Consider the following 13,552-nt stretch of genomic DNA (forward strand, 5'->3'; position numbering starts at 1 on the left):
ACCTTAGGCTTTTTTCCCACGAGCGTATATCGGCCCGCTGTTTTCACGGTCAGCCTATATACGCCACGATCTGATGCATTGGCCGGGCCAATATAGTGCCGGGCGTTTTTACGTCTGGCCCAAAAGATAGTCCTGGGCCAGAATACGTAGGCCGCTGCATGGGCTCCTATTCTCTCCTCCCCTCCGGCTGTTTGCAATGGGAGGGGGTGGGACGGTGGCGGCCAATATACGCTACAATCGGAGGAGTTAAAACTTGTGAACAGGCGCACAAATCTAATGTTTGTGCGCCCGTTTAGATGGTATGGGCCCTGGCGCATGTACTCCGAGGCTGCAAATGCTATTGTTCCTTCCCCTTCTTTCGCCCTCGCCAGTTCACCTCCTCCCTCCTCCCCTCCGGATGATTCCAATGGAAGTGGGCAGTACAGGGCAGAGCTAAGCACCGCCTCATCCTGCCTCCTTCCATTACCCTCTGCGGACAAGGTGGGGAGGGTGCGGGAGCTTGGCTAGAAATCACCAATAACTGTTATGAGCGACGCACACTGAGTTCTCAATGGGATACCGCTGATGGCATTCTTTCAGCTGGTTTACCGCTGACAGTTCTCCAAAAACAAAGCAGCCATTTGCATATACAAAGCAGCTGGTGTTCTCAGAGCTGTCAGCGGTGTCCCTCTCTGGAAGACCTGAGATAACTCAGACCTCAGAGTTGGATTTCAGAAAGATCTTAAAGATTTTAATGACCTCAGAAAGAGGAGAGGAAGGATCCAATGGCTGGATGTTCTTAAGGACAGAAATGTCCAAGAAGGTTGGGAAATATTGTAACATGAGATTCTCAAAGCACAATTGTTACCAATCCCTAAAAGAATGAAGAATGGGAAGCATTTAAAGAGACCCGGATGGATGAACACAGAACTTGTACACATGTTACAAAGGAAGAAAAATATGTTTATCAAATGGAAAGAGAGGGGAATATCTAAAGAAGAATATAATGCCGTCTGCAGAAACTGTAGGGCAAGTGTCAGAACATCTAAAGCTGATAATGAATTGAGGCGTGTAAATTGGGGATTGTAAGAGTGGCCAAAAGCCATAAAAAGGATTTGGGGGTCAAAAGCAAAAGAAAAGTCAAAGCTGCTATTGGATGCTTACAAAATGAAAATGGTGAATTGGTTAAGAATGATGTAGAGAATGATGAACTTTTTAATTCTTATTTTGTATCTGTTTTTTTTTTTCTCAGAAAGTAGATGTACCATCAGCTGATGTTCCCTGTGCTATTGGGGGAATACAAGAATGCAGGCTATCTGTAAGCAGAGAGATGGTGAGGGAACACTTAGCTAACTTACATGAATCCAAGTCTCAAGGTCCAGATGAATTACATCCGAGGACACTAAAGGAAGCAGCAGAGGTAATTACTGAACCACTCACCATAATCTTTGAAAAATCCTGGAGAACAGGAGAAGTCCCAGAAGATTGGAAAAGGGCAAATGTACCTATCTTCAAAAAAACAAAGAAGGTGGACCCAGGAAACTACAAGCCTGTGAGCCTGACTTCTATACCAGGAAAGATCTTTGAACAAATTTTTAAACAGCATGTATGCAAGTACTTGGATGAGAATGGAGTAATTAACCAGAGCCAGCATGGGTTTGTAACAAACAAGTCATGCCAGACGGATCTAATTTCCTTCTATGATAGTATCACTGACTGGGTTGATCAGGGAAATGCGGTGGATATAGTATATCTTGACTTTAGTAAAGCATCTGACAAAGTATCTCATACCATACTTTAAAAAAAAATTACCACATGTGAGATTGACAAGGCAACTGTTAGGTTGGTTCACAACTGGATGAGTGATCATACTCAAAGAGTGGTCATAAATGGCTGCACATCCAAGTGGAAGAATGTATCAAGTGGGGACCACAAGGCTCTGTCCTGGGCCCAGTGTTGGCCAACATTGTAATAAATGATCTGGAGGAGGGAATTGATGAGAAACTGATCAAATTTGCCAACAACACAAAGCTAGGAGGATTAGCTAACACTAGGGAAGAGAGAGTATTCAAAAAGATCTAGAAAAGCTTAAACAGTCTGCGACTAACAGAATGGTATTTACCAAGAAGAAATGCAAAGCCCTACATCTGCGCTAGAAAAATGAAAAAAGCAGATACAAAATGGGAGGAATTGTGCTAAGCAGCAGCACACATAAAAAAAGACTTGGTTATACTAATAGACCATAGACTGAACATGAGTCAACAATGTGATGCAGCAGCCAAAAAGGCAAACACGATTCTGAGATGTATTAAGAGAAGCATAGTGTTAGGAGGAGGCTCACCGCTGGGGGCATTGGTTCCCGGCGTGGGCGTGCTGGCCTTCCCGAATCCGTCGGCAGTCATGCGAGCGTCGCTGCTCGGGATTCCACCGTGCTGGTCGGCGCTCGGGCTGGTCGGCGGTGTGGACCCCTTCGCATTGGCCAGGCTTGGGGGAGGCCAGGTTTATTGCATCACCTGCTGGCCCATCATCATGGCCTGCCCCGCCTTAGGCGGGGACTCCTGTATTTAGCTCAGCTGACACTGGAGCCCAGTGCCAGTGTTTGTTTTGGTCCAGCTAACACCCGCTACAGCAGTTCTGTCTCCAGTTGTCTGATTCGGCTATTCCTTGATTCTGAGCTTGTCTTTTCCCTCGGTCTGATGTTCCTGTTTGGTTTTACCCTTTGTGTTCCTTACTCTTAGGTTTTGTGTTTTGTCAGTTGTTTGTGGTTAGTTGGTATTCTCTGTCCCATCTGTCACGGGGTCCTCCTTAATGCACAGTAGGGACCACCGCCCAGTTGTCGCTCTGTGGTTTAGCCCAGAGGGGCAAGTAGGCAGGGACAGGGGAGAGGGCTGGTGTAGGGACTTCCGTCCCCCCTGGTTCCTACCCAGTCCTGACTGAAACACTGGCCATACAATTTTCGAATTTGCATTCTCTGGCCCTAAGTAATCCCGGCTATGGAGGCTGTGTCTGCATTGGTTAACCAGGTGCAAAGTCTGACCGAGGTGGTACAAGATTTTCCGGCCCGCCTCCTGCACCAGGAGCAAGTGGTAGCTGGTGCTCCGGTGATGGTTTCCCATGGTCCTGTATCAGTATGTGAACCCAAAGCTACACTCCCTGGTTTCTTTTCTGGTGACCGAAAAGCGTTTTTCGCGTTTCGTGAAAGATGTAGATTATACTTTAGTTTGCGTCCACACTCTTCTGGGTCTGATTACCAGAAGGTGGGTATTGTTATCTCTCGATTAAGGGGTGATCCACAAAGTTGGGCCGTTTCATTGCCACCCGATTCACCCTCTCGTCACTCCGTGAATGCTTTCTTTGCAGCTTTGCGTCAGATATATGATGAACCAGACCATGCAGGCTATGCTGTGTCTAAATTGTTAAGTCTTTGGCAGGGCAAGGGTGCTGCCGAAGATTTTTGTTCTCAGTTCTGACAGTTCTGTGTTGATTCTGGATGGAATGACCGGGCCTTAAAGGATTTATTTCTCACCAGGTTGTCAAAGTCAGTTAAGGACCTGCTGTTGTCTCATCCTGAGCCTAAGACATTAGAGACTGCCATGACTTTAGCAGTTCGGGCTAATCGTCGTCTTAGGGACAGATGTAAGCCTAGATCTGGTAGTTTCTCCCCCGCACTGAAGGAGCAGGATTCCGTCCTACCCAGCAACCATACTGAAGCCATGGAACTGGGGTATATGTCACCTCCAGATCGCAAGACATTCCGCTTAAAGAACGGGCTGTGTTTCTACTGCGGCGATCCTGGACATCGGGTCGCCACCTGTGACAAGAGACAGCCGCAGGAAAACTTCCGCTCCTAGGTGATGTCCGGAGGGATCACCTAGGAGCTCAGGTACTTCCGGGTATTTCTAAGTTGCTTCTGCCTTGTTCCATTAGGTTTGGTTCTTGTCTTATTTATGGTCATGCATTTATGGACTCAGGGGCGGCTGCTAATTTTGTAAATTTGGAGTTTGTTAAGTCATTTGCATCTAAATTGCGGGAATTGATTCCTCCCATACAGGTCTCTGGAATTGACTCCACCCCATTGACTGCGGGGCTAGTTAAGAAGATTACACCCGAACTAAAGTTCTCCGTGGGAGCCCTACATACAGCGACATGTACGTTCCTAGCCATGAAGAATATATCAGTCGATATTCTTTTGGGGTTACCATGGTTACGTCTTTACAACCCCGTTATTGATTGGGCAGCCTCTGAGTTGATACAGTGGAGAGCGGGCTGTGGAGATCATTTAACATCTGTCCAACTGCATTCTTCCAATTGTGAGGTTACTGGCCTGCCTAAATACTTAAAGGAGTTCGCTGATGTATTTTCTAAGCAACTTTCAGAAGTGTTGCCCCCTCATAGGGAATGGGATTGCAAAATTGATCTTGTTTCTGGGGGTAAGATTCCCAAGGGGGGAATTTACAATGTTACAGTCCCTGAACGGGAGGCCATGAAGGAGTATGTAACTGAGAGTTTGGCCAAGGGGTATATCCGCCCCTCTGAGTCCCCTGCGGGGGCCGGGCTCTTCTTTGTGGAAAAGAAGGATGGCGGTCTCCGGCCTTGTATTGATTATCGAGCATTAAACAAGATTACGGTTAAGAATCAATACTCGCTTCTGCTGATCCCTGATCTCCTTAATCAGGTTATTGGTGCCAGATGGTTCTCTAAACTCGATCTCAGGGGAGCATACAACCTGATTAGGATTAGAGAAGGGGATGAATGGAAGACTGCATTTATTACTCCATTGGGCATTTCGATTGTTTAGTGATGCCATTTGGTTTATGCAAAGCTCCAGCTGTTTTTCAGGGCTTCATGAACGCCATATTTCATTATATTCTGGGTACTTTTGTGGTAGTGTATTTGGATGATATTTTGATTTTCTCCCCCGATTGGGAGACGCATCTGAGTCACAGTTGTTTGTGGTTAGTTGGTCTTCTCTGTCCCATTTGTCATGGGGTCCTCCTTAGTGCAGAGTAGGGACTGCCGCCCAGTTGTCGCCCTGGGGTTTAGCCCAGGGGGGCAAGTAGGCAGTGACAGGGGAGAGGGCTGGTGTAGGGACCCCCTGGTTCCTAACCAGTCCTGACACAGAGTCTAGATCACGTGAGGTCATTATCCCCCTCTACTCTTCCTTAGTCAGACCTCATCTGGAATACTGGGTCCAGTTCTGGGCACCCCACTTTATAAAAGACATAGACAAACTGGAGCAAGTTCAGAGAAGAGTCACCAAGATGGTGAGCGTTCTGCAAATCATGTCCTATGAGGAACGGTTAAAGGATCTGGGAATGTTTAGCAGAAGAGAAGGCTGAGAGGAGACTTAATAGCAGTCCACAAATATCTGAAGGGCTGTCACAGTGCAGAGGTATCAGCCCTATTCTCATCTGTACAAGGAAAGACTAGAAGCAATGGGATGAAACTGAAAGGGAGGAGACACAGATTAGATATTAGGCAGTGGGGGGGATCCATGAGTGGAACAGGTTACCACGGGAGGTGGGGAGTTCTTCAATGGAAGTGTTCAAACAAAGGCTGGACAAATATCTGTCTGGGATGATTTAGTAAATCCTGCACTGAGCAGGGGGTTGGACCTGATGATCCTGGAGGTCCCTTCCAACTCTACCAGTCAGTGATACTAACAGTGCCTGGTATTGGAACTGAGCTGTACATAAGCCATGTGATTAATGGACGTGGCATCACAGGGCTGAGAGGAAGCTGTAGCATTCACCCAAGCACCACCGCCCCTTCAACTAGCTGATTTTTGGGGTGCGAGGTGTCAGACCCACTGATTTGATATCTATTGTCAACCCTGAGGATAGATTATCAATCCATCATGGGAAAGCCCCTTAACTGTAATGCCGGGTTTTTAGTAATTACCACTAGCTTTCCCTGTTGCTTCAAACACTTCTCCAGAACTCCAAAAGAAAATAATGGGAATAAAAAATAACTTTTATTACATCAAGATTATAAATAAAAAATAAATCTTGTTATTTGTATAGCGCCGACTAATCCTGCAGCACTTTCAAGTAATTTATTATTCCCCCCAAGCTGGGTACTCATTTTACTGACCCTGGAAGGATGGAAGTCTGAGTCGACCTTGAGCCAGCTACCTGAACCACGTGGGGATCGAACCCGCAACCCTCAGGTTGTGAGCCTGAGCTTAGGACTGTATACTGCTGGCTTAGCAATGTGGAGAAATAAACAATAAAAACCAAGAGGGACCCCCTTATGCGTTTCAAGCCCACTGATCCTGACTCTTACTCATAGCTGGCTATAAGTTGGCTCGAAACACTTAACCAGGTGCCTCGTGTTTTGAGATTTCATTCCTTCACATTGTTTTAAATTGTGCTGTAATAAAAGAGATTTTATTGAAATGATTTTCTTTTGGCGTGCTGGAGAGATGGTAGACAATGTGGAAGGAGGTCCCAACACCTCCTAACACTCTACGGCTGGTTGAGAGTACGGAACAATGAACGAGCTAATAATGCCTTCTTCTGAGGTATACTGTGCTGTAGAGTCCCGGGTTGGCCAAGTGCCAGGTGGCATCAGCCCAAGAGCCTTTAATGAGCGCGGTTCCTAAATAGTCTACTATTTGTGATCTCCGGGCACTTTACATCCGCTGGCGCTGCTCTGAAAACACAATCCAGTATAATCGCCATAAAAATAAGAGAAGACACTTTGAGGAATGACAACTCTGAATGGAAGTGACGTGATCCCAGCGTGGGAATACATATATTTTGGGATTAGTAGATGTGGGAGGATTGTATGGTTTAGACAACCTGTTTCCTCTAAGGGCACATTTACACAACTGTATGAGTAACATGCTGCCCGTTGGTGACCGGCGGAGGCCGCGCGTGGCAGCGTATCTCACGCACATGGCCAATGTGACTTGTTTCTGTCATTAATTCCCTGCTTATTGGGGTGGGTGAGGGTCGGAAGACCACCTGAGTCCAACACTCGGCTATAAGGAAAGACCCATACGTGTCCCCCTGGACGTGTGATATCACTGGGGATACAAGGCACAGGACATAAAGAGGAAAGACATGGCTGGTGGCGCCTGAGAGAACTCAGTAACATCCTGAGGACCGGAGAGGCTTTCCCTCCCAACACTTGTGGTGTGTCATAAGGGGTCAGTCACAGGCGACTTTCCTGTGTGCGTTTTGTGCATCATGACATCAGACAAAACTCACGGAAATAGACCCATTAAAAACAATGGCTTCAATTTACATGAACATCTTCTCCCTTGCAGCATCGAGAACAGTGCAGTGTGTCCTATTTTGGGTGATTCTGTTCAAGAATTGCCTATTCTACCCCGAGGGAGAGAAAAATAGAAACATTTGCCCCTCGCTCACATGTAAAGTTCCTGAGAGTGCGATGTGCAGCCTCCTCGCCCCTGCTAAAAGGGTCCTAGTACTGGGACCCCCAGCAGAATGTGTAGCATATATGGCTGTTGGGTGGGGAAACCCCTTATTGCAGTGGCTTGGACAGTTGCCGGAGGTGAATAGAGCTGAACTTGTGATGACTTGTAGAAGTCCCGTCACAAGCGATCTCAGCAGGCATATCAGCGTGAATCAGCACAAGCTGCGAGAAACTGAGGCTGAAGATGGGAACGGGCCGTACAATGACAGGGCTCCTTATATACTCAGGGCCTGGGAACGGGCCGTACAATGACAGGGCTCCTTATATACTCAGGGCCTGGGAACGGGCCGTACAATGACAGGGCTCCTTATATACTCAGGGCCTGGGAACGGGCCGTACAATGACAGGGCTCCTTATATACTCAGGGCCTGGGAACGGGCCGTACAATGACAGGGCTCCTTATATACTCAGGGTCTGGGAATGGGCCGTACAATGACAGGGCTCCTTATAAAAGACATAGACAAACTGGAGCAAGTTCAGAGAAGAGTTACCGAGATGGTGAGCGGTCTGCAAATCATGTCCTATGAGGAACGGTTAAAGGATCTGGGAATGTTTAGCAGAAGAGAAGGCTGAGAGGAGACTTAATAGCTGTCTACAAATATCTGAAGGGCTGTCACAGTGCAGAGGGATCAGCCCTATTCTCATCTGTACAAGGAAAGACTAGAAGCAATGGAATGAAACTGAAAGGGAGGAGAGACCGATTAGATATTAGACAGTGAGGGGGATCAATGAGTGGAACAGGTTGCCACGGGAGGTGGGGGGGAGTTCTCCTTCTATGGAAGTCTTCAGAGGCCGGACAGACTGGGATGATTTAGTGATCCTGCACTGAGCAGGGGGTTGGACCCAATGACCCTGGAGGCCCCTCCAACTCTACCATTCTATGATTTTAAGAAGTATTTTCAGTGTAAAGAAGAACAAGGATTCCTGGAAGTGATGATATGGCCCCAGAGCCCGGAACTCACATCATCCAATCTGTTTGGGGTTACATAAAAAGACAGAAGGTTTGGAGTGAGCCGACATCCACAGAAGATCTGTGCTTAGTTCTCCAAGATGTCTGGAACATCCTATCTGCCGAATGCCTTCAAAAACTGTGTGCAAGTGTACCAAATGGAAGTGATGAAGGTGAAAGGCATTACACCAAAGATTGATAGGATTGCACTTCTCTCTTGTTCAGTCACTTTGCATTTTTTTAATTGACAAAAATAAATTATTAACCCTTCTATTTTTAAAAGCATTCTATAATGATACTGATAATGATCACATGACTCTATAATAATACTGATAATGATCACATGACACTATAATAATACTGATAATGATCACATGACTCTATAATAATACTGATAATGATCACATGACACTATAATAATACTGATAATGATCACATGACTCTATAATAATACTGATAATGATCACATGACTATAATAATACTGATAATGATCACATGACACTATAATAATACTGATAATGATCACATGACTCTATAATAATACTGATAATGATCACATGACTCTATAATAATACTGATAATGATCACATGACACTAATGATACTGATAATGATCACATGACACTATAATAATACTGATAATGATCACATGACTCTATAATAATACTGATAATGATCACATGACACTATAATAATACTGATAATGATCACATGACTATAATAATACTGATAATGATCACATGACACTATAATAATACTGATAATGATCACATGACTCTATAATAATACTGATAATGATCACATGACTCTATAATAATACTGATAATGATCACATGACTCTATAATAATACTGATAATGATCACATGACTCTATAATAATACTGATAATGATCACATGACACTAATGATACTGATAATGATCACATGACACTATAATAATACTGATAATGATCACATGACTATAATAATACTGATAATGATCACATGACACTATAATAATACTGATAATGATCACATGACACTAATGATACTGATAATGATCACATGACACTATAATAATACTGATAATGATCACATGACACTAATGATACTGATAATGATCACATGACACTATTATAATACTGATAATGATCACATGACTCTATAATAATACTGATAATGATCACATGACACTATAATAATACTGATAATGATCACATGACTCTATAATAATACTGATAATGATCACATGACACTATAATAATACTGATAATGATCACATGACTCTATAATAATACTGATAATGATCACATGACTCTATAATAATACTGATAATGATCACATGACACTATAATAATACTGATAATGATCACATGACACTAATGATACTGATAATGATCACATGACACTATAATAATACTGATAATGATCACATGACTATAATAATACTGATAATGATCACATGACACTATAATAATACTGATAATGATCACATGACACTAATAATACTGATAATGATCACATGACACTATAATAATACTGATAATGATCACATGACTCTATAATAATACTGATAATGATCACATGACACTAATGATACTGATAATGATCACATGACACTATAATAATACTGATAATGATCACATGACTCTATAATAATACTGATAATGATCACATGACTATAATAATACTGATAATGATCACATGACACTATAATAATACTGATAATGATCACATGACACTATAATAATACTGATAATGATCACATGACTCTATAATAATACTGATAATGATCACATGACACTATAATAATACTGATAATGATCACATGACACTATAATAATACTGATAATGATCACATGACTCTATAATAATACTGATAATGATCACATGACTATATAATGATACTGATAATGATCACATGACTCTATAATGATACTGATAATGATCACATGACACTAATGATACTGATAATGATCACATGACTCTATAATAATACTGATAATGATCACATGACTCTATAATAATACTGATAATGATCACATGACTCTATAATAATACTGATAATGATCACATGACACTATAATGATACTGATAATGATCACATGACTCTATAATAATACTGATAATGATCACATGACACTAATGATACTGATAATGATCACATGACACTATAATAATACTGATAATGATCACATGACTCTATAATAATACTGATAATGATCACATGACTCTAATAATACTGATAATGATCACATGACTCTAATAATACTGATAATGATCACATGACTCTATAATAATACTGATAATGATCACATGACACTATAATAATACTGATAATGATCACATGACACTAATGATACTGATAATGATCACATGACACTATAATAATACTGATAATGATCACATGACTCTATAATAATACTGATAATGATCACATGACTCTATAATAATACTGATAATGATCACATGACACTATAATAATACTGATAATGATCACATGACACTATAATAATACTGATAATGATCACATGACACTAATGATACTGATAATGATCACATGACACTATAATAATACTGATAATGATCACATGACTCTATAATAATACTGATAATGATCACATGACACTATAATAATACTGATAATGATCACATGACACTATAATAATACTGATAATGATCACATGACTCTATAATAATACTGATAATGATCACATGACTATATAATGATACTGATAATGATCACATGACTCTATAATGATACTGATAATGATCACATGACACTAATGATACTGATAATGATCACATGACTCTATAATAATACTGATAATGATCACATGACTCTATAATAATACTGATAATGATCACATGACTCTATAATAATACTGATAATGATCACATGACACTATAATGATACTGATAATGATCACATGACTCTATAATAATACTGATAATGATCACATGACTCTATAATGATACTGATAATGATCACATGACTCTATAATAATACTGATAATGATCACATGACTCTATAATGATACTGATAATGATCACATGACACTATAATGATACTGATAATGATCACATGACTATAATAATACTGATAATGATCACATGACACTATAATGATACTGATAATGATCACATGACTCTATAATAATACTGATAATGATCACATGACTCTATAATGATACTGATAATGATCACATGACTCTATAATAATACTGATAATGATCACATGACTCTATAATAATACTGATAATGATCACATGACTATATAATGATACTGATAATGATCACATGACTCTATAATGATACTGATAATGATCACATGACACTATAATGATACTGATAATGATCACATGACTCTATAATAATACTGATAATGATCACATGACACTATAATGATACTGATAATGATCACATGACTCTATAATAATACTGATAATGATCACATGACTCTATAATGATACTGATAATGATCACATGACTCTATAATAATACTGATAATGATCACATGACTCTATAATAATACTGATAATGATCACATGACTCTATAATAATACTGATAATGATCACATGACTATATAATGATACTGATAATGATCACATGACTCTATAATAATACTGATAATGATCACATGACACTATAATAATACTGATAATGATCACATGACTCTATATTATCCACTGGTAATGATCACATGACTCTATAATAATACTGATAATGATCACATGACACTATAATAATACTGATAATGATCACATGACTCTATATTATCCACTGGTAATGATCACATGACTCTATAATAATACTGATAATGATCACATGACTCTATAATAATACTGATAATGATCACATGACACTATAATAAGGGCTCCCACCCACTGGCAATTTTTTTTCCTTTGCGTTTTGCGTTTTTTCTCAAGAGCAATTAGTATTGAATGTGTTCCTGTCCACTTGCGTTTTTTTTTTCAGTCCGTTGCAATTTTTAACATAGGAACTGTCAGTTGTATATGTGTCCTTATTTTTCTCTTAATGCACCCATGAATGTCAATGGAAATTACCGAAAAAGCCGCGAAAAACGCGCGGAAAACGCTGCGTTTTTCACGCACGAAAATCGCAAATGCCAGTGGGTGGGCGCCCTAATACTGATAATGATCACATGACTATAATAATACTGATAATGGTCACATGACTCTATAATGATACTGATAATGATCACATGACTCTATATTATCCACTGGTAATGAACAATATGCATGAGGCCAGCACACTGGTGGACACATGCTAATCTCATTACTTACTATCATTGATGTTTGCCTCTCATTGCCTGTAGCATCAGACTGGTAAGAGTAGCCTGCAAGCCAGTGCATCATATATCTGTCAGTCATGCCAGCCAGTGTTTGGCATTTTATAGACCGGTCTCATGCCAAAGCTTTACACAATCATACTGTAATAATTACCTACCAGTCACACCCATATCCAAATCTTCACATGTAGGGCGCCCGCATTTTCCATCTCAGTAGATGGGGATTCACTTTCAAACAGAAAGAAGCAGAGATGATATTCCTGGGGTTTAGGTCCACGGCGGGCAGGTATCCCCTTCTCATAGCCAAGTTGTGGGGTGCAGAGGGTTTCCTTCCAGTTATGATGGTGCTTAAGTTCTTCGGAGGGTGCAAGTTCCTGGCTTTGAAGGGGGAATGCAGCGTGCAGGACAGACAGTCGCGGTTAATATTTCACCAGCAGTTGGAACTGGGAGAAAGGTACTGAGGGGATGGGATTTAGAATCCTTTTCCAATTCATATATGTGTCTGTAAGGGAGGATTTCCTGAACAAAGAAAAAACGGAGTATCCAGAAGGAAGTAGGCAATGCAGAAGTCCTCACGTCAGCTCCCCCGGGAGACCTGTCAGTCTATATATATGCAGGCATTATGGAACTCCTAGGGATGGGGGCAACATCAATGCACATCTGACCTCTCGTGAACCCGTTGTATACAGGAACAGACACTGCAGCAAAAAACCTACATGGATGGGAGAAAAGTCTGTGTGCCATACTACAGCAAGAGGTGGCCACTGCCTACATACACTGTAGCTTAATGCTGCGATGGGCAGAATATCTCCAGATACCCCCATGTATAGATCAAGAAATAACCCCAAACCTCCTCGGATGTAGTACAGACCCCAACATTTACATGTCT

At 41.3% G+C, this 13,552-nt stretch overlaps 1 protein-coding gene across 2 annotated transcripts in view; it reads right to left on the bottom strand.

The window, feature by feature from the left end:
* The window catches only part of LOC136610924 (erythropoietin-like), a 41,895-nt gene extending 28,783 nt beyond the window's left edge, over nt 1-13,112 (bottom strand). For both annotated transcript variants that reach the window (XM_066590116.1, XM_066590115.1), the window contains exon 1: nt 12,822-13,112. In XM_066590116.1, coding sequence (XP_066446213.1) covers nt 12,822-12,834 — 13 coding nt within the window. In that variant the 5' untranslated portion in view covers nt 12,835-13,112. The remainder of the gene's footprint in view (nt 1-12,821) is intronic.
* Between the last annotated feature and the right edge of the window lie 440 nt (nt 13,113-13,552).

Source organism: Eleutherodactylus coqui, chromosome 2 (assembly GCF_035609145.1).
Source record: "Eleutherodactylus coqui strain aEleCoq1 chromosome 2, aEleCoq1.hap1, whole genome shotgun sequence".
NCBI classification, from domain to species: domain Eukaryota; kingdom Metazoa; phylum Chordata; class Amphibia; order Anura; family Eleutherodactylidae; genus Eleutherodactylus; species Eleutherodactylus coqui.